The sequence below is a fragment of the Euprymna scolopes genome, chromosome 21, assembly GCF_053919585.1.
Source record: "Euprymna scolopes isolate OS-2025 chromosome 21, ASM5391958v1, whole genome shotgun sequence".
Lineage (NCBI taxonomy): Eukaryota > Metazoa > Mollusca > Cephalopoda > Sepiida > Sepiolidae > Euprymna > Euprymna scolopes.
In genome coordinates, this window is record NC_136502.1 from 95,101,069 (window position 1) to 95,122,119 (window position 21,051).

Here is a 21,051-nt window from a genome sequence, read left to right on the forward strand (position 1 = left end):
AAAAAAAAAAAAAAAAATTCTGAACTGAAGCCATAAAAATCACTTTTAAGACAAACCCAAAATATTTGTTGTTGGAGTTCCTCACTTTTTCAATTCAACAGAAAAAGATTGGATGGTTTTCTCAAGAAAATATGTAAATGTGAAATAATTATTTGATTTCAAAGGTGGTGAACTCACTGGTCCATTATTTTGTAAAAGTTATTTCTTTTGCTCAGGCTTATGACTGGTAGCTCTAAATAGAGAGAAAAAATGTATGTGTATATATAAAAAAAAAAATGTGATGGAAGGCCGCTTGAAGAAGGCAGGTGAAAAAGTTTTTTTTTTTTTGTTTTGTTTAACTGTAAGTGTCTATACTACTCATAACGGGATTCTTAATTATGGCACCAAGTAATGGGTATTATAGTTTTTCAATTGTTTGTGGTGATCAGAGAGAACCTTGCATTTGGCTGTCTTCAATACTTTTTATAAAGAACGAAAATAAAATTCTCAAACCAAAGGCTGGATTTCTTGCTGTACTTTTTGTCTTAGAAACTCTAAAAACTTAAGTTAGTTTTTTAGCATTTATTCATCTTTTTATAATAGGGTTGGATGTAAAAAAAATTAAAAGAATAAATAAAGGGATTAGCAAGAACTCAATCCAAAATAAATCTAAAAAGAAAAAATATGTGTATATATATATATATATATATATATATATAGATACTTTCACTACACCGATGAAGACTGAAGGATCGGTCGAAAATTATGTACTTATGAAAAAAGTTTTTTAATTTTTTTTTTTTTTTTCATAACATTATTATTTTGTATTCCTGCACGTCGCCAATTAAAAACGAATAAAGAAAAGTTATAAGCTTTTATACTTTTCGCATTCTTTTTTATTCATATATATATATATATATATATATATATATATGGAATAAATCGGTTACTGACAATTTATCTCTAATCAACTAAACAAGTTATCGGAAAACCGAAACCAGTGGATATTTCTGGATTTAAATAAATTTGTTTATTGTTCATAGGCGAATAACTAAATAAGAAATGTATTTTTTTTTTTTTTTAAATTTTAATGCATTTTATAGTTGCCTTTTAAATAGTGAGAAATTAATTTGTGAACGAAATAGTTAATAACATTTTCATGATTCATAAAAATATTTGACCAAGAATTTGTTTTAATTATAACATAATGACTCTACAGAAAATTGGTGTTAATAATAATAATAATAGAATTCAAATGCTTCCATTTTTCATTAAAAAAATCTTATTTAACCAAGAAAAGTCAACTTTTGTTTATGGCAGATGCATTTCAAGTGAAAAAAAAAAAAAAAAAAAAATTACCTGGAATTTTGTTAATAGTGCAGCTCATCTGGTGATTCGCCATGTCTCATGTGTCACATCTTTATCAACGTCTATTATACGAGAAGTAAAATTCTTTATGTGAATCCTACTTACACATTTTAAAAATCCCATGTGTAAATTTACACAATTTGAATTATTTGGTCTATTATTCTCATCTTCAGTGTTATTCTCACATTTCAACCGAAGTAACCTCCATCAGATGTATCTTGTCAAACTCAAAGAATCTGCATGGAAATTTCAAACAGAAATCCTTTATTAAATTCATGGGAGTACCATGCTGTCATTCCATCAGTTAGTTGTATTCTTGCCATCATCTGCACTGAGAACTGAACCTTCAACATCCAGAAGAATGATGCTTAAAACTGAATACAGAAAATTAACTCTCAAACTAATCTATCTCTGGCCAAGTCTTTATTTATCTTTTCTTTTTTCTCTCAAGTCCATACGTACAGTTTGAAGTTAGTATCTATGACAAAAGGATAGAAATCTTGTGAAAATGGAAGCCACCAATATTAGGAAAACAGTTCAAAAACAAATAATGAGACTATAAGAAATACTCGTTTACATGTTATGATAAAAACGGATTCAATTTTATTTATTAAATCAGCTGGTAATTTACTTTCCGTGTGAATTTAAAAAAAAAAAAAAAAAAAAATTCTCAGCTCAACAGGCACTTTAAAAGGCAGAGTTATAAAGAAAAATCTTTATCATTACATTAAAAGAGCTTCCCTCAAAAAGACAGTGAATATGGCAGTTTTCATGAGGTGACATTTGTTTACATCTAATGAAAAATAATACAAAATGAAGTTAAAATCAATAGACACCAGTGACCATTTTGGTGGAATCAAGGGTTTGTGATAAATTCATTGAAATCGTGATAATTAGTGACTTAAGATTTACTTTGTTTCAACTAAAGGTTTTTCTTAGAAATCTACTAGCAGGGAGACCCGACGTTTCCCCCCGAGATTGAATGAGGATCAACGAATGTTGTACACTTACAACTGCTATAATACAATAATGTCAGAAATCGGTGAAATTGCACTTTTTTTAATCAAATTGATTACTTTCTCGACGTGGAGACCCACCGCTGTGGACCAGGAGGAAGCTTCACGTGCCTCTCTGTAGTGACTTGGTCCACAATACTGTTGATTTTATAAAATCATTTTCATATAAATGGCTAAAGGCAATTATTATGGTTCACTTGTTATCTAAACAGATACATTCATTTCGAATGCACCCCTGCCTTATCAAAGAACGTAGGGTTGATTTTATTATACACTGACTTCTTTTGTTTGTACAGTGATGAAACTTCTCAAATCTATTTGCGATGTTTGTAAACTTTGGTCCAAATCGAGCTGCTCCTTCTTTAATCAGATTTCTCAATTATCGCTTTATCAGAAGCATTCCGATACAAAACCTATGTGAAAGCATTCGAAGACATATGAAATACATTTGTCTGAAAATTTAAAAACATAGTTTTGGAGTCCATAGGGAACAAACTCTCACACACACATGCGCAAAGTGGCTTTTATATATAGATACAATTAAAAACAAAGCCCTATACTAAGCTAATTAAGATAATTTAATGGCTTCAAAATCACTTACAAATATTGAAGGCTATACAAAGTAAAAATGGGACAAGCCATTTTTTAAATTATTGTTGAAAATAAACTGTCAATTTGAAAGTCATTTTTAGATAAAATTAAAGTTGGGATGGGGGTCAAGTATTATAGTATTATTAGTATTTTTAAAGAAAAAAATAGTAATTTTGACTGCAGCACTTTTGTATTAATGAAAACAAAATGACAGAACTGTTCCAGCCATGCAAACCCAGCTCAGTTGAAAACATTTGGTAATAAAAAAAAAAAAAATAAATAAAAAAAAAAAAAGTTAAAATAGGTTGAAATTGAAGACAATCAATACAAAGTGGTTTTTTTTTTATTTGTTTTTTATTGTTGGTTTAATCATTCTAATTAAAAAAAAAAATAAAATAACTCCAGAATCATAGTCATGGGTTTAGGCTACGGCTCCACATTTATTCTACTCCAAGATTTCACCATTTTTTGCAGAGGGAGAAAGGAAACCATTTCTGTAAACCTACTTTAGGGTATTTGGCTGGACTTGGTAAAATAAAAAATCCTTCATCTTGGTTATTTTCATAATCCGATCATATTTAACAGTTAAATTTTTTTTTATCTGAAAGAAATAGATGCTAAGTAACCGAATATTTATCAATTTATTCATTTAAAAAAAAATTTTTTTATGTTTTATTCATTTTAATTCTTTTAGAAGTGAAACTAACTATATTTACTATAAAATGTAAAATACGGATAATAAAATTTGTTAATTGTCATTATGCATTTCGGTAAAAATCGGCAAGAAAAATAATGAAAGGTAACTTTCATTTTCATTATAAATGGTTTTGACATGATTTCAGAAACGAGAATGCAAGAATAATAAAGTTGATCTGCGACTTTGAAGCCATTCTATTTATTTCTCACTGGTTGCTTTAAAAATTTGGTTTTGTACTGAAGTGGTTTTAATTTCATGGTTTCTGATTTTGCCACCCAATCAACTATTGTTTTGAACGTCATTAAGATCTTGCATCTGATTTCTATTCCTAAGTAATAGATTTAAGAGCAAAAAAAAAAAAAACAAATAAATAAATCAATTGTAAGATTTTTAGTTAAAAATAAATTAATAAATCGTATCAGTCGGTAGGTATTAACTATTTTTTTTTTTTTAAATTTATGCGAAAAAAATTTTGTGTGTGATGTGATTATTATACAGCATTTCCAGCTACATTGAGAGGATCAAAGTGCTGTATCTGTATGCTTTTGTTTATTGCCTTTAATCTTTTTTATGGGGGTGTAAGGGTGATTTACCTGTTGCCTGAGGTGTCCACATTTGTGAGAGAGAGAAAGCCAACGAGACAATGCGAGTATTCCATCCAGAGTACCCCAGCTTCCTTTTTGCCCCCCCCCCTCCCTCTAAAAAAAAAAATGGAGCTGGTGAGGAGACGAGTAGATAAGGACATTAATCGACAAATGTTTGTATAAAAAAAATTTAAAATAAGTTGTTTAGTGGTATTAGACACACAACAGAAGTCACCTATGTTTGTATAAGAGACATTTTTTTTTAAGAGCGTTTTTTTTTTTTTAAGGAAGGAAAAAAACTGTGTCATATTTTCAAAGACAATTATCTTTTTAAATTTTCAAACCAAAAAATGATGAATCGTTCGATAACAAAGTGAGGGGGGAAGGGGTGATGATAACTAGACGAATCCTATCTGATCACCATTTCTTGTTTTCTTGACTTTTTTTGTGTATGTGTTTTCTGCTAATTACTTCTCTCGACTTTTGTGCATGCGTTTATGTCGCAGAAGGGTGTCACTGCGCGCAAACTGTTTGGTGCACACTTCGCAGTGAAACGGTTTCTCACCAGTGTGCGTTCGTTTATGCGTCTTAAGATGATGCTTCTGTGCAAATTGTCGCGAGCAAATGTCACAGTGGAATGGTTTCTCGCCAGAGTGGGTGCTCTTGTGAATACGCAACGTGCCCCGCCGTGCAAACCGCTTCGAGCAGATCTCACAATGATAAGGCTTTGACGAGTTATCTATTTTGGGGGCTGGGGCAGGGACAGCAGCAGTAGGCACGGGAGCAGGAGCAGCAGCAGCAGCTACGGCAGCAGAGGCCACCACATTACTATCCTCTCCTCCAGATTCCGAACTGTCATCATCATCGTCGTCATCATCATCGTCGTCGTCATCGTTGTTGTCATCATCTCCATCTTCAACGCCAGCTGAAGGTGCCATCATAATTCCCCCTCCCCCATCATTGTTGTTGTTGTTGTTGTTGTTCTGAACTTTGACTGGGTGATTATGTGGATGATGATGATGATGATGGTGCGGATGTTGGTGCTGGTGTGGATGATGCTGATGGATATGTTGATGCGGATGATGGTGATTGTGATGGTAGTTCTGCTTTTGCTGTACTACCGGCGGCGGCGGCGGTGGTGGTTTGTCTGCAGTCTCGGCATGCGTCTTCCGATGCTTTTCAAGTGTCTTGCTAAGCAAGAACTTCTTTCCGCAGATCTCGCAGTGGAACCGTTTCTCGATGGTAAGCATGATGTCATGTGGAAATGTGCAGCCGTTTGCAGGAAGAACACGAACACGGCTTCAAAATGAAACCGAAATGACTCTTGTTTTCTGAATCCAATTTGGTATTTTTCAAAAGTGCCAGAACTGGTTGCAGTCAAAACAAGAAATGTCTCTTGAGGTTTTTAAAAAAATTGTTCGTAACGCGAGGCAACAAAATCTCTGTCCATATCATAGATGAACATCTCTTCTTCTAAGGTTCCTGGAACGAGAAAGAAATATGAAATATTTATCCACGGAAAAATAGCAAAGAATAATGAAAAGAAAATTTTAAGCTTCATTTCAATAAGAACAATAATTAATGTATAGACATGCATATTAATTTAATATTATGTTCAGCTATTATGAACATATATGTATGGGATAATCACGTTGACACACCAGTTCCAGTCAGATCACCAAAGTGTTCCAATATTATTGGTATAAGAGAGAGGGGAGTATCACTGAAAATTGGAAGGTTCTACTTATAAACATTGACGATAGGGAATCAAATGGCGTCACGTTCTGTTAGCAACCAATCAGAAAGCAAAGTTGCTCCATAAAAATATTGAATCTTTTAGCATTCAAGCATATAATTTTTTTTGTTTCAACACGAGAGAGATCTTTTACTCTTTGCCTGCAAAATTATAAAATCCAGGACCTTAGCAGAACAGCTGCCCACTGAAAATACATATGGCATAATCACGTTGACACATCGGTTCCTGTCAGATCACCAAAGTTAAGCAACGTTGAGCTTGGTCAGTATTAAAATAGGTGACCATTTGAGAATTTCAGGGGCTGTATGTGCTTTACGCTCATCTTCCAGTCAGTTTTGGACCTCTTTTTGCCACTGGACCTAAACATTGCCAATTCAGGAGAAGTGTACTTGGAGATTGTTCAGCCCTTGCCTCACAATTACATGTGCAGTTACCTTTACAGTGGTGTCCATTGTCTTTTAAGATTGAATGGACGCATCGATTATGAACATAGTTTATATTAACTTTCAAAGCATACCAAATACTGCTATTTTCAAAACACTTTTTTTTTTTTTTTTTACATAAAAATGTGTAAACAAATCTTTTAAAATTATTTCCGCACCATAAGTGTGAAAGATTATTTTCAACATGACCACATCTTGCTTACTGATGCATTATGGTTCGATTTTTTTTTTTTTATGAGAGAAACAATTAAATGAGTTTTAAAATAAACTAGCCTGGGTGCCTGGCTTTCCCCGGGTGTTTGAAGGTGTGTGATTGCGAGGGCAAAAAAAAAATAGTGGTAGTAGACAGGCAGGCTTGAAAGTGAAAAAAAAACGTGACTTGTTAGCTGTTGTGCCCATCGCCAAACCGAGTGACAGAGGTTTAACTTTTCCAGTTCAAAATGGGAATAGTTCAATTCAAAATGAGAAATTTAAAATAAAAAAAAATAAATTTATAAATATCTTTGGTGCTACAACAAGGTATTGATTTGTTAATTTTTTTTAGCCTAATGATTAGGTCAACTGAAAACTGTGATTACAGAAGTGCGAAAGCATGTATCTTGGAGGTATTTGAGATGGATGGAAATTGGAAAGCCCTAGCAGAAAATCTTTCTATTCTGAAAACCACCGTCTATCGTTCGATTAGTAAGGGAAATCAACCTGATACGAGAGGAAGGCCTAGAAATTGTAAGGTCAAACAGGTGCATTTGGATTTTATTCAAGCACTAGTGGATGAAAATCCTAGGATCACATTAAATGTGGTCTGTGAAAGGATTGAAGCCCAGTTTGGGTTTAAATTGTCCAAATCTACAGTAGCAAAGCATCTAGATATGATGACTTATACGATTAAAGCTGTAAGATTTGTGCCCGAGAGGGCAAATTCAATTGAGAATAAAAATAAAAGTAGTTATTTTGTTCAAAATTATTGAATTACCAATCAACTGGAAAACACATTTTATTTATGGATGAAACAAACTTTAATGTTCATATTTCCAGGAGAGATGGGCATTCTCTAAAGGGTAGGTGATGTAATAGTTTCAGCCGGTACTCAGGGTGCCAATATTCACATTATTGGATGTATTGGTCCCCATAGCCTCGTGTACCATGAAATTCAAAGAGGATCTTTTTAAAAGGAAAGCGCAGTTTTGGATGCAAGAATATTTCAGAGCTGCAAAGAGATAATATAGTTATGATGGTTGTCACTCAAACTTTGAAGTTTTTAGTGAAGAAGAATTTCTAGGATGTGAAGTGCTTAGGTTAGGACCATACAGTCCAATGTTTAATCCAATTGAACAAGTATGGTCTTTAATCAAAACTTATGTCAAGCAGGAATTGGCTGCTAAAATTGTGAGTATTCGAACTTTGACGTTATTAATTGAGGAAGAATTTGGGAAGGGTTACACCAGAAGTATGCAATCATTTCATAGCTGGAATTCAATCTAAAATTCCTGCAGTTGTAGCATTAGAAGATGTGTTCTAATAAATGACTTGAAGAATTTTTTTATATTATAAAATGTTAATATAATTGCTAAAATAATTTATAAAATATTTTTTATATTTATACTTATAATAATTTTTCCATTTTGAACTGAACTATTCCCATTTTAAAATGAACTACTCCCATTTTGAACTGGAAAAGGTATAGACAATCGAAAAGAGGGGTTGACTTTCGAAAATATCGGCGAAAAAAGCCATCCCTCCCTGTATAAAAGTGCCCAGTTGAGGGTGAAGGAATTAATGCTTTTGACCAATTTTTCAATATTTGTCCTCCGAAGGGTCGAGCTTCAAAATGATACCGATCTCATGAAAATCCATCGCCTCTGTTGAAAGTTTTAGGCACACATACATACATACATACATACATACATACATACATACACACTAACAGACAGGTGAGATCTATAGAATAGATTATGAATTTATTTACAGACTAAAAAGACAATTTAAAACTAATTATCAAAAATTTGCATAGAATTAGCCTATTTCTGAATATGTTAAAAAAAATCTTTTGAATTGGTACTTTTCAACTGTCTTAACATAAATTTGTTTTTTTGTTTTTTTATGACCCACTAGCAGGAGTACTTGGTATTGGCTGGGCCATATAAAAAAAAGAAAATGAAGTTGCGTCCAACTATACTTGCTAAATGATTTTTTGTTTTAATTTAATTATTTTTACTGTGCAATAATTTATATCAGTTTGAAAAAAAATCCACTGATATGAATTCACGATAAGGGCAGCAAGAAAAAGTTTTAAGCGGTTACGATTAAAAAAAAAAAAATGTGCGTGTGTATATATATATATATATATATATATATATATATTTGTGCATTTAATAGTAGACTGATAGGCATAAGTTTCTAGCAGTGCTCGAACTTTGGGAGCTATGGCATGGCCAGAGCATATTAAAAAACTTGATGAAGAAAATGCAACTATGTCACTGCAAATATGATCAAAAGTGTTTTTGTCTTTATAAGTTTAATCTAGGCCTCTTGATTCCTTGAGGAACATAGGGCCGCAACAACGCTCCTCCAACGGACCTGGTTCTGCCTGGTCCTCTTCAGTTTGGCCCATGTCATTCTAGCAGCCCTGTCTCTCAGCTTCAATGCTTATTTTTCATGTCTGCCTCAGGCGACCAATTTGAATCTGCATTTAGGTTTAAACACAGATAAAGAGTGGAGGAAATTATTGATAGTGTTTTCAGCCAAACGAGTGTTTCTTGTGAATGTTTGGCGAGGGGGGACCATATATTGGAGCTCAGATGAGCACTTGAAAATAATGATAAAACAGAGACATGCTCGCAACGTCTTCTGCTTCTGTGAGAAAGAAGTTGCAGGGAAGAGAAAAGGGCATCCCCCACTAAGCTACGAAGTCTATTCTGAACTCAAGGTAGGATAAGGTCGTTCTTGTAGCTCCTGCCCAGATGTGACAACAGTACTTCATCCTTGGACATACCTTGCTGTTATATAGGTAGAGAATTGCATCAGCAGGAAGATATCTACTGGATCGATAGAAGGATCCCATCGTTTTTCCAGCGACCTTGACAACAGATTTGATATACCTATTTCATTTTAGATCAGGAGTAAAGGTCAAGCCCAGAAGCTTGACAAAACAGAGCCTCCCCAAGACAAGAGTCATTCATTTCAATTGATGCCAGATGGGGATCAGAATGCTGGTGATGTAAAGATAGAAGCTTGGTTTTAGATGCATTAAAAATAACCAACCACTTCTTTCCCCATTGTATCACATGCTCAAGATCAGAGAGAGAATCAGAGAGCTTGGTCGTTTACGGCCTTTGATCTGCTGCCGTAGATGGTAGTGTCGTCAGCAAAAATGTCTATAAATGATCTAAGGATGTGATTTGGAAGACCATTAATGTAGATCAGGAAGAGAGTTGGACCCAGGAAGAACTCCTGAGGGACTCTAGCATTAATACTATAACAGGGCTTTATATTGAGAGTGAAACAGTCGCATTTGCAAGTGATTTTTCAAAGTGTTGACTAGAAATAATGAAACGCTTATCTTTTGGCGATTGTATTGCTTTCACTGACAATCTTCCAAAGCTCACTACTGAGTGAAAAATATCTTTTCAACTTTGTTTTTTTTTTTAATAAAACGAACAGTTAAATTATTTAAACAATAACAGTTTAATAGAACAATGTACTCTTTTTTTTTTTTTAACAAAGGCTGTTTAAAAAAATATCTGAAGAAAGAATGTTTATACCTTCAAGTATCAACATAAAATTTGTTGTATATTTAGAATTACACTTAAAAAAAAAAAAAAAAAAAAAAGTTTTTTTAAAATTTTTAAAAAAATTAAAAAACTTTTTATAATGTACATACTCATCACAGAATGAAGATGTCATATTCTAAAAATCATGTGGGTTGGGCTAGTAACTTTTCTGTTTGGCTAGTTATTTTACTGCTTATCAAGGCCCAGAGGCCACTCGAGGATTAGTGTTAATAGGTATACATTAGTCATTGTGATTTTAGCATAGTAAACATTAGTGGGGATTTTGTAACTTGGATTACTTAGGGGGACGGTTCAATAAGAACTTGTTCACGTTGGACTTGAAAGACAATAAGATTGTAGCCAGCCGGACAAACGGAATAGAGTTCCACAGGCAAGCAGTTCTAAGAAAGAAACCTGGTTCATGGAATCTACGTTTAGGTGTAGGCACGGATAAAGAGCAAGACGAGTGTTTTTCGTGAAAGTCTGGCGAGGGGGGACCAGAGATCGAAGTTCAGATGAGCACCTGCCATGAAAATAACGATAAAGCAGGGACAGGCTCGCTACGTCTCTTCTGTGGGAAAGGGGTTGCAGAGAAGAGAAAAGGGCATCCGCCACTAAGCTACGAAGTCTATTTTGAACTCTTTCAAGACAGGATAAGCTGATTCTAGCAGCTCCTGCCCAGATGTAGCAACAGTATTCCATCATTGGCTGAACCTGGCTTTTATATAGGTAGAGAATTGCGCCAGGAGTGAGATATCTACTGGAGTGACTTTGGCAATTGATTTGATATACGTGTTCCATTTCAGATCGGGAATAAAGATCAAGCCCAGAAACTTGTCAAAACATGAAGCCTCCCCAAGGCGAGAGCCATTCATTTTGATTGATGGCAGCTGGGCAGCAGAGCATTGATGATGTAAAGATAGAAGTTTGTTTTAAGTCGCATAGGGTAGAATTTGCTACAAAGTTCTTTGCAAAGAGTTTGGCTTTTAACCCACGGTTGTTAATTGGAGATAGTTTCTGGCCATCTGATGTTTAGGAGGTTTCAGAGACATCTGTTGGTGAATATCTGGAGTTTGTGGGTGTTGGTCTTGGTCACTCTCCACGTTTCTGAGCCATAGTGTAGAACCGACTTCACATTGGTGTTGAAAATTCAGATCTTATTTCGGAGTGAGAGGACTGTTGTTCTCCAGATTGGTCTTAAGATGCTGAAGGCGTGTGTGGCTTTGCTTATCTGGTGCTTGATGTCCTCATCTGTTCCTCCATCCCTGCAGACAACACTGCCCAGGTATTGTCACAAAAATTCATATATGTATTCAAATACCATGCTAGATTTTTGGCATCCATCACGGTGACATCTCCATGTATGTCCTTGTCTGACAATTTTAGGACCATTTGATGTTTAATATTACAAAGTTGCCAAGCTTTGTGAAAAATCACTCTTGCAAGAATTGAATAGCTCCAGCTTTGTCTTCAAGATGATCATCTAAACTTATGAAAAAATATATTTGTTACGAAAGAATTAAAAATGATAAAAAGTTCATTTATTTCCTCTTACTGATATTAATTTAAAATCGATCCAGCCAAGACTATGAAAATAAAATTGACTATAATGCCTTGGTGAGTTTTAAATAAAATGTAGCATTCCTGAAAAAAAAAAAAAAAAAAAAAAAAAAAAAAAATCGCTTCCCACAGTCAGTGAGATGATATAAATGTTTTTCTAATTGCATTACTCATATTCTATCAAAATTAAAGAAAGAAAAATACCTATAATCGTTTTATATACAACTAGCCTGCGTGCCCGGCATTGCCGGGTGTTAGGTGTTGAACAAAAAATAAATAAAAATAAAAGTGGTAGTAGGCAGGCAGGCTCAAACCCGTACCTTAAAGGAGGAAAAGAACATGGGGGGGGGGAGAAGAAAAAAAAGTGACGCATTTGCTGTTGCGTCCATCACCAAATCGGAAGTGGTGAAGGTTTGAATTTAGGCTAGTCAATCAAAAAGATGGGATGACTTTTGAAAATATCGGGAAAAAAAGCGACCCCTCTTTGTATAAAAGTGCCCAGTTGAGGGTGAAGGAATTAATGTTATTAGCCAATTTTCCGATATTTGTTTAGGTAGAAAGACAGGCTCGAACCCGAAGCATCGAGGTTAAGGCGGAAAAAATGCTCTACAGGTTACCCCTACGCCAAAGAGACATACACTTAATAACGAATGAAATTAAACCTTTAAAAACACTTGTAGATGGTTTAAACTAACGTCAACGTTTTCTAGGTCAAACATGACGTCATTGTCGTAGTAGCAGGAGCAGAGAAAATGAAGGAACGATTTTTTCGGCATCCCTCCTTACAGAAAAGGGCCCAGTTTAGGGTGAAGGAATCACTGTTTTGGGCCAATTTTTCGATATTTGTCGGGTGATGGTTGGAGCTTTTAAATGATACCTATCTGGCGAAAATCCGTGGCCCGTGACAAAAGTTTTTGCGAGACATACAAACACACACACAAACATTTTCGCTTTTATATATATATACTAGCGAGGGGTACCCGGCGATGCCCGGGTGTCTTGAGGTAAATCAAAACTGGGGGGGGGGGGGGGGGGGTTTAAATAATAAAATAAATGTTTTGGTAGGTAAGTGTGAGAATCGAACCCGTACCCTTGAGTTGGAAATTAATGTGTGGAAAAAAAAAAACCTGCTACGTTAACCATTGACCCACGGCGACAACAGACAATGTTAAGCGGGTTATTTAACTATAAAAAGAGGTGTGGTGCACAATAACAGTTAACTCTGCTGCTTCAATTTGACCTAATTAAGAAGGTCAAATAAAAGTCACACAGCGTTTGGGTTTGTTTACCCAAATTTAACTGTTTCTTTCCCCAACAGATGTTGGGGAGGGGTGTCTGATCAAAGCTGATTGCTTCTGGACGTTTTTCCCAGCGCAATGCCGAGAAGACGTCGTTTGAGTTTAGTTTCACATATTTATACTAAAAAGTCCAATCAACATGCGAGAAGCCAAAATAGCAATAATTTTGTAAAAATCGGACGTAAATAAATCTATACGCTACGCACTTTTCTAATTCCTAGATATTATTATATAGGACCTATATACACAGTTTTAAGCGATAGTAACAATCCCGGGAGCGCGTGCAAAAGAAGCCTTTTGAAGACATACACGAAATGATCACACACATTTTGCCTTTTATATATATAGATATCTTTCGTAATGATTAGCAAATGTATCCAACCACAAAAATACAGAACCTATGATTTCTGGAAAATCCATAATAGTATGGGAAAAACAAACAAACAAACACACACAATAATGGCTAATAATAGTAACTGCTTTCTCAGTAGATCACTTTAAACTCCAAACCACTCCCTCATTAATTTCTCACCATGAATGACAACCACACTAGATCATCTGATTTACCAGGTCTTCCCAACCCCTTGATAAAAAAAACCTTGACACTTCCAATGCATGTAGACCAGATCTTGTTCCTGGGCTAGTAACTAAAAATGTTTAGCTGCGTTTGCTCGTTCTCAAGAAAAAAAAAATGCCTTATCAAACCTTGCTTCTCTGATAACTGGAGAATTGCCTCTGTAGTACCAGTTTTCAATAACTGAAAAAATTGACCCACAAAATTATCACCCCATGATCCTATTGTTCTTCATTAAAATTTTTGGATCATTAATCAATCCAACAGGAATCCATCACCAAATAAATGCTACATTTCTTTTTGACAAATAGTATAGATTTAGGAAATCTCATTTTAGTGCAGGTATTTTAATGGTCATCTCTGAACGTGTTCACCACACATTGGTAACGCATGTGAAGTTACGGTGATTGCACAGATATATCAAAAGGCCTTTGATAAGGTCCGACATGAAGATATCAGAAAAATTACTTTTTACTGTATGACTGGACAAATATAACGTACTAGAGTTTTTAGCGTTAAAAACAGGCAAAAGTTATAAACCGTTGAGTTAGAATTAATATTTCATACCAAATTGATGGTTGAATATAATTAAATTTGTGCTAGTTTTTGCATTAAATTCGAATCCCTATTAATCCATAACTGTGCATGGAATGGATACCATAATACTTAGTTCACTACACCTTATTATAGCAAAGTTCCATACAAAATTTCAACTAGGTTGGCCCAGTTGTTTCAGAGAAAAAAATAGAACAGACAAAAAGAAATATATATATATATATATATATATATATATATATATATCTTCTAAAATATAAATCTTTTCTGTCTGTTTAAATGTATGTATGTTATGTCTGCCTAAAACTTTTGACAGACGCGTCAGAATGTGACAAAACTAGTATCGTTTTAAACCTCAAACTTTTGGATGACAAATATAAAAAAATTGGCTAAAATCATTAATTCCTTCACCCTCAACTAGGCACTTTTCTACAAGGAGAGGTCACTTTTTTTGCCAATATTTTCGAAAGTCATTCCCTCTTTTAAATTGACTAGCCTTAATTTAAACCTTATCCACTCCCGGTTTGGCGATGGACGCGACGGCAAAGAGGTCATGTTTTTTTTTTTTTCATATTCTTTTCATCCTTCACAGTATGGGTCCAATCCTGCCTGCCTACTACCACTTTTTTTTTTTTTTTTTTTTTTTTTTTGCTCAACACACACCTCCAAACACCCAGGCAACGCCGGTACCCAGACTAGTATATACATGTATGGCAAAATCACGTTGATTTTTGCCAGATCACCGAAGTTAAGCAACGATGAACTTGATCAGTATCAGATGGTGACCATTTGGAAAGCTTAGGCACTGTATATATCGTGCAGTGTATAGAAGTTTCCAGGTTGATATCTTGGGGCATGTTTAATTCCCTGGGAGAGATGCACCCCCACCCCAGTCTTCATTAAGATATGTATCTAACAGAAGGAAAAACTAATGTAAAGACCTGCAGTTTACTGTATGCTCGGTCTTGTAGCAGCCATTGCACCGACAAAGATTAGCAGTAATACCAAAAAACTGTGGTTGGTTCTACACAAAGCCTTCACCACTATAAACAAATTATGTGTGGATTTCTAAACAACTTGGTTGTTGTGGCGGAACCTCATATGTCAAAATCGATGAGAGAGTTCATTTTTTATATATTTATGAGAGAGAAAGAGATATAGATAATCAGACCGTTGTTTACGAAAAGGAAAAATTCAGGTTGTTCTCCATGACTGTATAGCCAAACGATGTCATTAATAGAAGTGTGCCTCAAGAGGTGATGCTTAAACCTTTATTATTCATTTATTCTTCATAAAAAAAAAAATCATTCTGATGATATCACACCCAAGATGGCTACATTTGCTGATGACACAATGTTTTTATCATTAACATGCAAGCAAAGCAAACATACACATGCAAGACAATGGCTGAATTCTTAGAAAATTACCTCCCAGTTTGTAGTTCTATCAGGCCAACCATGGATGGTCATGTTCAATGTTACCTAGATAGAACATGTCGGCTTTAGCAATTAAAGCAACCACTGACTGCCATGGCTGACAGCACACTTCCTAAGAGTCCAACGTTTTAACTGTTTTAGATTAACATTCACGGGTAACATGAATTAGAACAAGTACATAGCTTCAGAATGTTTTTTTATGAAGATTAAAAATAATAAAGGTCTAAGCATCACCCTTTGAGGCACACCCATATTAATGTAACATAGTTTGGATATACAGTCATTGTGAATGACCTAAATTTTCCAAGGCTGCTAAAAGGAAGGCGGGTTCTCTTTACCGTGCTAGAAAACTTTTCGCACCGGCTAGTATCTTGTATCTCTACAAAGCCACCATTCGACCATGCACAGAGTATTATTGTTACATCTGAGCTGGTACACCAACTACTAGTCTCTCCCACTTTGGACAGGCTGAAAGAGAGGGGAAAAAAAAGAAAAAAAAAAAAAAAACTCCAATTTCATAACTCCCACACTGTCTAGCAAGCTCCAACACATCATATCGTCCCATCACCGTAATATTGCATCCCTGTGCTTATTTTAAAAATACAACCACGGAATTTGCTCTGATAAATTGACGTTAGTTATGCAGAATATGTAATCTGCGATTTTTTATTTTAGATAAGATTTCCAAGTTAACTTCAATTTTTTACTGTACCGTTTGTTTAGTAAATTGTTAGGTGAAAGTTCAAAATAGTTATAAAAAAAAAAAAATACACTCTCTCTTCATGTTAAGAACAGGTTTCTAGATAACGTTATTTCAGTACAGTTCGAATTCTGCACGAGTACCGAACCCATAATCTAGCCCAATCTGACTAGGAGCAAAATCTCACCCCTTCCTCCCTTCACTGTACAGGTCTCTAGATGCTAGAAAACATTTTACTCTAATAGCGTTTTTCCTTTAATCCCCACCCCACTGTACCAACGTGCGAAAATCTAAATGTAATGTGAACAAACATCTTGTTACACAATTCGCCACTTAGGGTGACGGTCACCTGGGTGACCTCTATAAATCTGGTCTATAAATCACAGTAGTCCTTACCGTAAGGACTCCTTACGTCTCCGTGGCAATCTGTCTTGTTTGGGAATAAATACAAGTAAAAAAAAAAGGGGGGGTACCGAGCGACATTCCTTTAGGATTTCCTTAAAATTAAAGTTGACCGCAAATGGAATTTGAAAAAAAAAACAAAAACATTTATTATTTTAACGCCTTGAGATTTCATGTGTTGCGTGTGAAAAGTTTTGTTTACTTTTGTATTTTAATGGAGCCGAAATGAATAAAGTTAATCGGTCAAAAAACAAAAGCCAAAATGTTCGATCGCACCCTAATGTAAGATTATTTACAACGAAATGGGTTTCGGCTGAGTTTTATTGTTACACGACAAGTTTTTAATATGTGAAACTCAGACAAAACAGAGCGAGCGGGAAACGGAACATGGCCGATATAGAAATCAAAAAGGAAGAATAACGCCAACTTTGTCTTTCTTTCTCTTTCTTCTTTCTTTTACAAAAACATGATGTCTGCAGTAATTTAAATCCATTTTAGTGTTCATAAATGATCAATTATGACATTTTCAAAGACAGGTTAACAAGAGTAGGGAAGAAAAAAAAACGAAGCGTAAAACGAATTTTAAAAACGTCCAAGAAAAAAAGGGTTCTGGAAGGGGGAGGGGGCGTGATGAAATTTGACAAATATTCAAGAATATTGTTTTCACGTGTGACACACATTTGCATGTGCTTTAATTTAATGGTGGTTCGCTTTTTAATTAAAAAAGGCAAAATTATTAGAAAAAAAAAAAAAAACTCTAAAAGTAATCGATTCAGTAAAAAAAAAAAAGACGGGTAAATTTCAAACTTGGTCAAAGAGAAAAAAATTCTATGCAAAAACAAAATAGTTTTAAAATCTAACGAATTGAAACAAAAAAAATTTATGAATATTGTTTTACTTTTCGATTCAACATTTTTAATGAAATTTCAAAATTACAGATCGAAAGAATTTGGGACGCTAAAAACGTACATAAAAACAGTACTTACAATATATTTTCCATTGGGATATATCGAAATAATTTTTTTGTTTTAATTATTTTAAAATCAAAAATTCATGTTTTAAGTTTTTCTAAACTCTCAAACAATTTTGTTAGGTGAATTTTTATTTTTTTGTTTGTTTAGGTGAAAAAAAGGTTTTGTTTTTTTGATCGTTTAAAAACGGCTCGTCACCTCCTTCTCCTACTCCGTCTGTAAGTCTACTCCCCCTCTTCGTTTCTCAACGAAAATGTCGTTGGTTTCAAGATGTCAGGGCTTAAAGAAAAACGAAATTTTGCTTTAAAAATGTCAAACTAAAATAATATTTGGACGATATAAAACGTTAGAAGAATCTGAGAAAAGATTAGAGATAAATAAATAAAAGAGAAACAAACAACCGGTTTTTGAAGACAAAAAGAAAGGAATTAGACAATTTTGTGTAGATTCACCGCCACAAAAAATTATACCTGAAGTACCCACCTACGGCGGGTTTCTAAACTTTTCTTGAATTTTATAACCAACATTGGTGTGTATTTTTTTTTTTTTTTTTTTTTTTTTTACGACCTGTCCTAGCGTAGTATAAATACCTCCTACCTCCCCTTGTTAAGAACGGCTTTCGGAATAAACACCCCACACCTCGAAAGTCGTTCTTAACATGGGGCAGGTAGTAAAAAATAGTCATGGGTTTAATATTCTTCATCCATCTTGAAATAAGTTTTGATAGATATCGGCGAGGAAATAACTGGAACACTATACCAAAACCAATTGTCTAGAGCAGTGGTTCAACCGGGGTCCACATGGACCCTAGGGGTCCATGGAATATTTCTGGGGGTCCACAGGCAAAACATGACAAAACTTATTATTATTATAGTTGTTGTAGAATACTTTATTTGCATTAAATTAGTTTTCATTTAAAAATAAAGCCATATATATATTTCTTTGATTATTAAAACCTCAAAATTTATATGAGTGAAAAATAGAAGATTGTCTTATGACCAATAGTTATGAAGGCGTCCACCAAGATAAAAAGAAGGGAAAAGGGGTCCATGAGTAAAAAAAGGTTGAGAACCACTGGTCTAGAGCTAGTTTTCGAAACCATGATAGCCTAAAATATTGGAACTGATCGCGAATGCTTTAACTACAAGAAATTATTTTGTCTTTTTAACCTAGTTAAAGGAGTTCGGCATGGGGATGTTTTTACCTCTCCACATAGATCTAAAATAGATTGCTTATAATAAATAAAATTAAATGTAAAATTTTAAATACTTATTAAAGTAAAACAAATATATTAGTGATTCATTAAGTCTTTACTTCAAAATAAATTATCAAATACACACTGATTTGATGTGACAACTAATGTGGTTGGTTAAAATTTCGGAATATTTGTTTCTAAAATTATTTATTTATTTTTTTTTTACATACTTTTAATTTTAAACGAGTTTATAAAGAAAAGGGTTCAAGAACTGACATGGATAAGGTTTCTACAGCCTGACAAATCCTCACGAGGATAAAGCACGAAAAATTCTGTGTAGCTCCAAAGACATGTCCTAAGATTGGCCTCAGAGAAAACTACTAATCAAGTACTCCAGTTAACTCCTGATGAAAAAAGAAAAGACCAAAATTGAACAGATAGCAAACAATCTAGAGAGATTTGAGCACAACAAAGCTGAAGGGATGTTGCAGATCTGCCATCAAATTGAAAATGGTTTACTTTGACTTCCTCGTGCACTGCAGGATGCAGTAGTTCCTAAATTTAAGTGAAAAACTGTTTACTATGTTGATATGTAGGAAAGGGTATCACTTTTTTTTCCAGGATTACTCCACTTACTCTTGATCCTTTCCTTATAATGCTGCTCTAGTCCCATGCCAAGAAGTTTATAATGACTGGAAACAATGAGAGAATGAGCAGAGAAAGGCTGGTGCCATTTCAGTTTTCTTTCGCCTAGATTAGTTGCACAACCAAGGCTTGAGAGTTTAGCCTACTCTACTATTTAACATATGGACCTTTCCCAAAAGTATTAGTGAAGTTAATGCAGGAGCCCAACCTAGGCCAACAGCTCATGCCTGTAATTATTACACTAATTGTTCATATATACATGTGTGTGTGTGTAGGTTTACATTTCTATAAACTGAGTTCACTCCTAAACTAATGCAATGATCATTTTAAAATGTATTCAAATTATAATCTGATTTTGTTTCTATTATCATCTCAATGCCGGTTTCACCTGCAGCCGTCAACACCTGAGGATCCTCCATTCTTATCTATCTTCATCCCCCCCCCCCGTACCATTTCTTAATTCTTAAAGCTGGACCAGATACTGCTTTAACAACTAATTTTCACAATTACATAAAAACTCAATATTCAACAATTAAAATACATATTTACAATTTTATGCATGGAGATATTTTCAAACATTTAAATCGGAAATCAATGCTCTTTGTAGAAAGGTGGCTTTTGTTTTCCATTTTCTTTAAACTAAAAAAAAACAAAAAAAATACCATGAAAAAAATGTTATTTAAATTGATGCCATTTGAACGGATGATGGGGAGGTAAATCACTAATTTGAAATTTGATTCTAAAATCTTTTTCAAGCAGATTGTCTTTGATTTCAAAAGATTAAGATATTTAAAGAACATTAATCCTCCCGAGAATTGTAATTTCCATTAATTTATATCGGAAGTTTTATTTTCCTGATTACATAAAAATGGTTATTCATAACAATGCCAATTCGAAAGTCACTCTGGAGCTTTTCAGAACTGCTATTTTAATTATTTATTTAAATAATTTTTTTTATTAGTAAAAATTATTTGACAAAACTTTCAATTTGAACATAATTTCTGGCCAGAATTCAAGTTTACAGACATTTTTTTTTTCTTATGAAAGCAAAACGTTCATGTCCTAATGTCTGGTTTCTTAGTGAAATGTGTTTCAGCAATTCCAACCCTTGTGCATAGAGACTAGCAAAGAAGCGAGCAAGATCCGAAGGTTTGATAGTATATATGGTTATATTGAATAGGTTAGCTTTCAAAAATAATTGATTAGTTTTGTCTGATTTTATAAGCAATAATAGGGTAAATACATGTTAATTTGTTTTCTGATTTTTGCAAATTATGCAGCATATAAAAAATAAATTATTTGCCATATAAAAGACAAATTATGTGCCATATAAAAGACAAATTATGTGCCATATAAAAGACAAATTATGTGCCATATAAAAGACAATTTATTTGCCATATAAAAGACAATTTATTTGCCATATAAAAGACAATTTCTTCAACAATATCGATACACCATTTTTCATGTTTAATTTGGAATATATTTGAATTTCATAAAGACTGATTTTATCT

At 34.0% G+C, this 21,051-nt stretch overlaps 2 protein-coding genes across 4 annotated transcripts in view; both read right to left on the reverse strand.

Moving 5' to 3' along the window:
- Positions 1 to 21,051, reverse strand: part of LOC145242604 (uncharacterized) — a 66,242-nt gene continuing 45,191 nt past the window's right edge. For 2 of the 3 annotated variants that reach the window (XM_080105714.1, XM_080105715.1), the window contains one exon: positions 1 to 5,717. In XM_080105714.1, coding sequence (XP_079961840.1) covers positions 4,703 to 5,485 — 783 coding nt within the window. In that variant the 5' untranslated portion in view covers positions 5,486 to 5,717 and the 3' untranslated portion in view covers positions 1 to 4,702. Of the gene's footprint in view, positions 5,718 to 17,715; positions 18,037 to 21,051 lie in introns of those variants that run through there. The other variant, XM_080105716.1, reaches the window with a different exon arrangement.
- Positions 5,641 to 21,051, reverse strand: part of LOC145242871 (uncharacterized) — a 22,588-nt gene continuing 7,177 nt past the window's right edge. The window contains exon 3 of the mRNA XM_080105984.1: positions 5,641 to 5,717. Within this exon, the coding sequence (XP_079962110.1) occupies positions 5,641 to 5,717 (77 nt within the window). The remainder of the gene's footprint in view (positions 5,718 to 21,051) is intronic.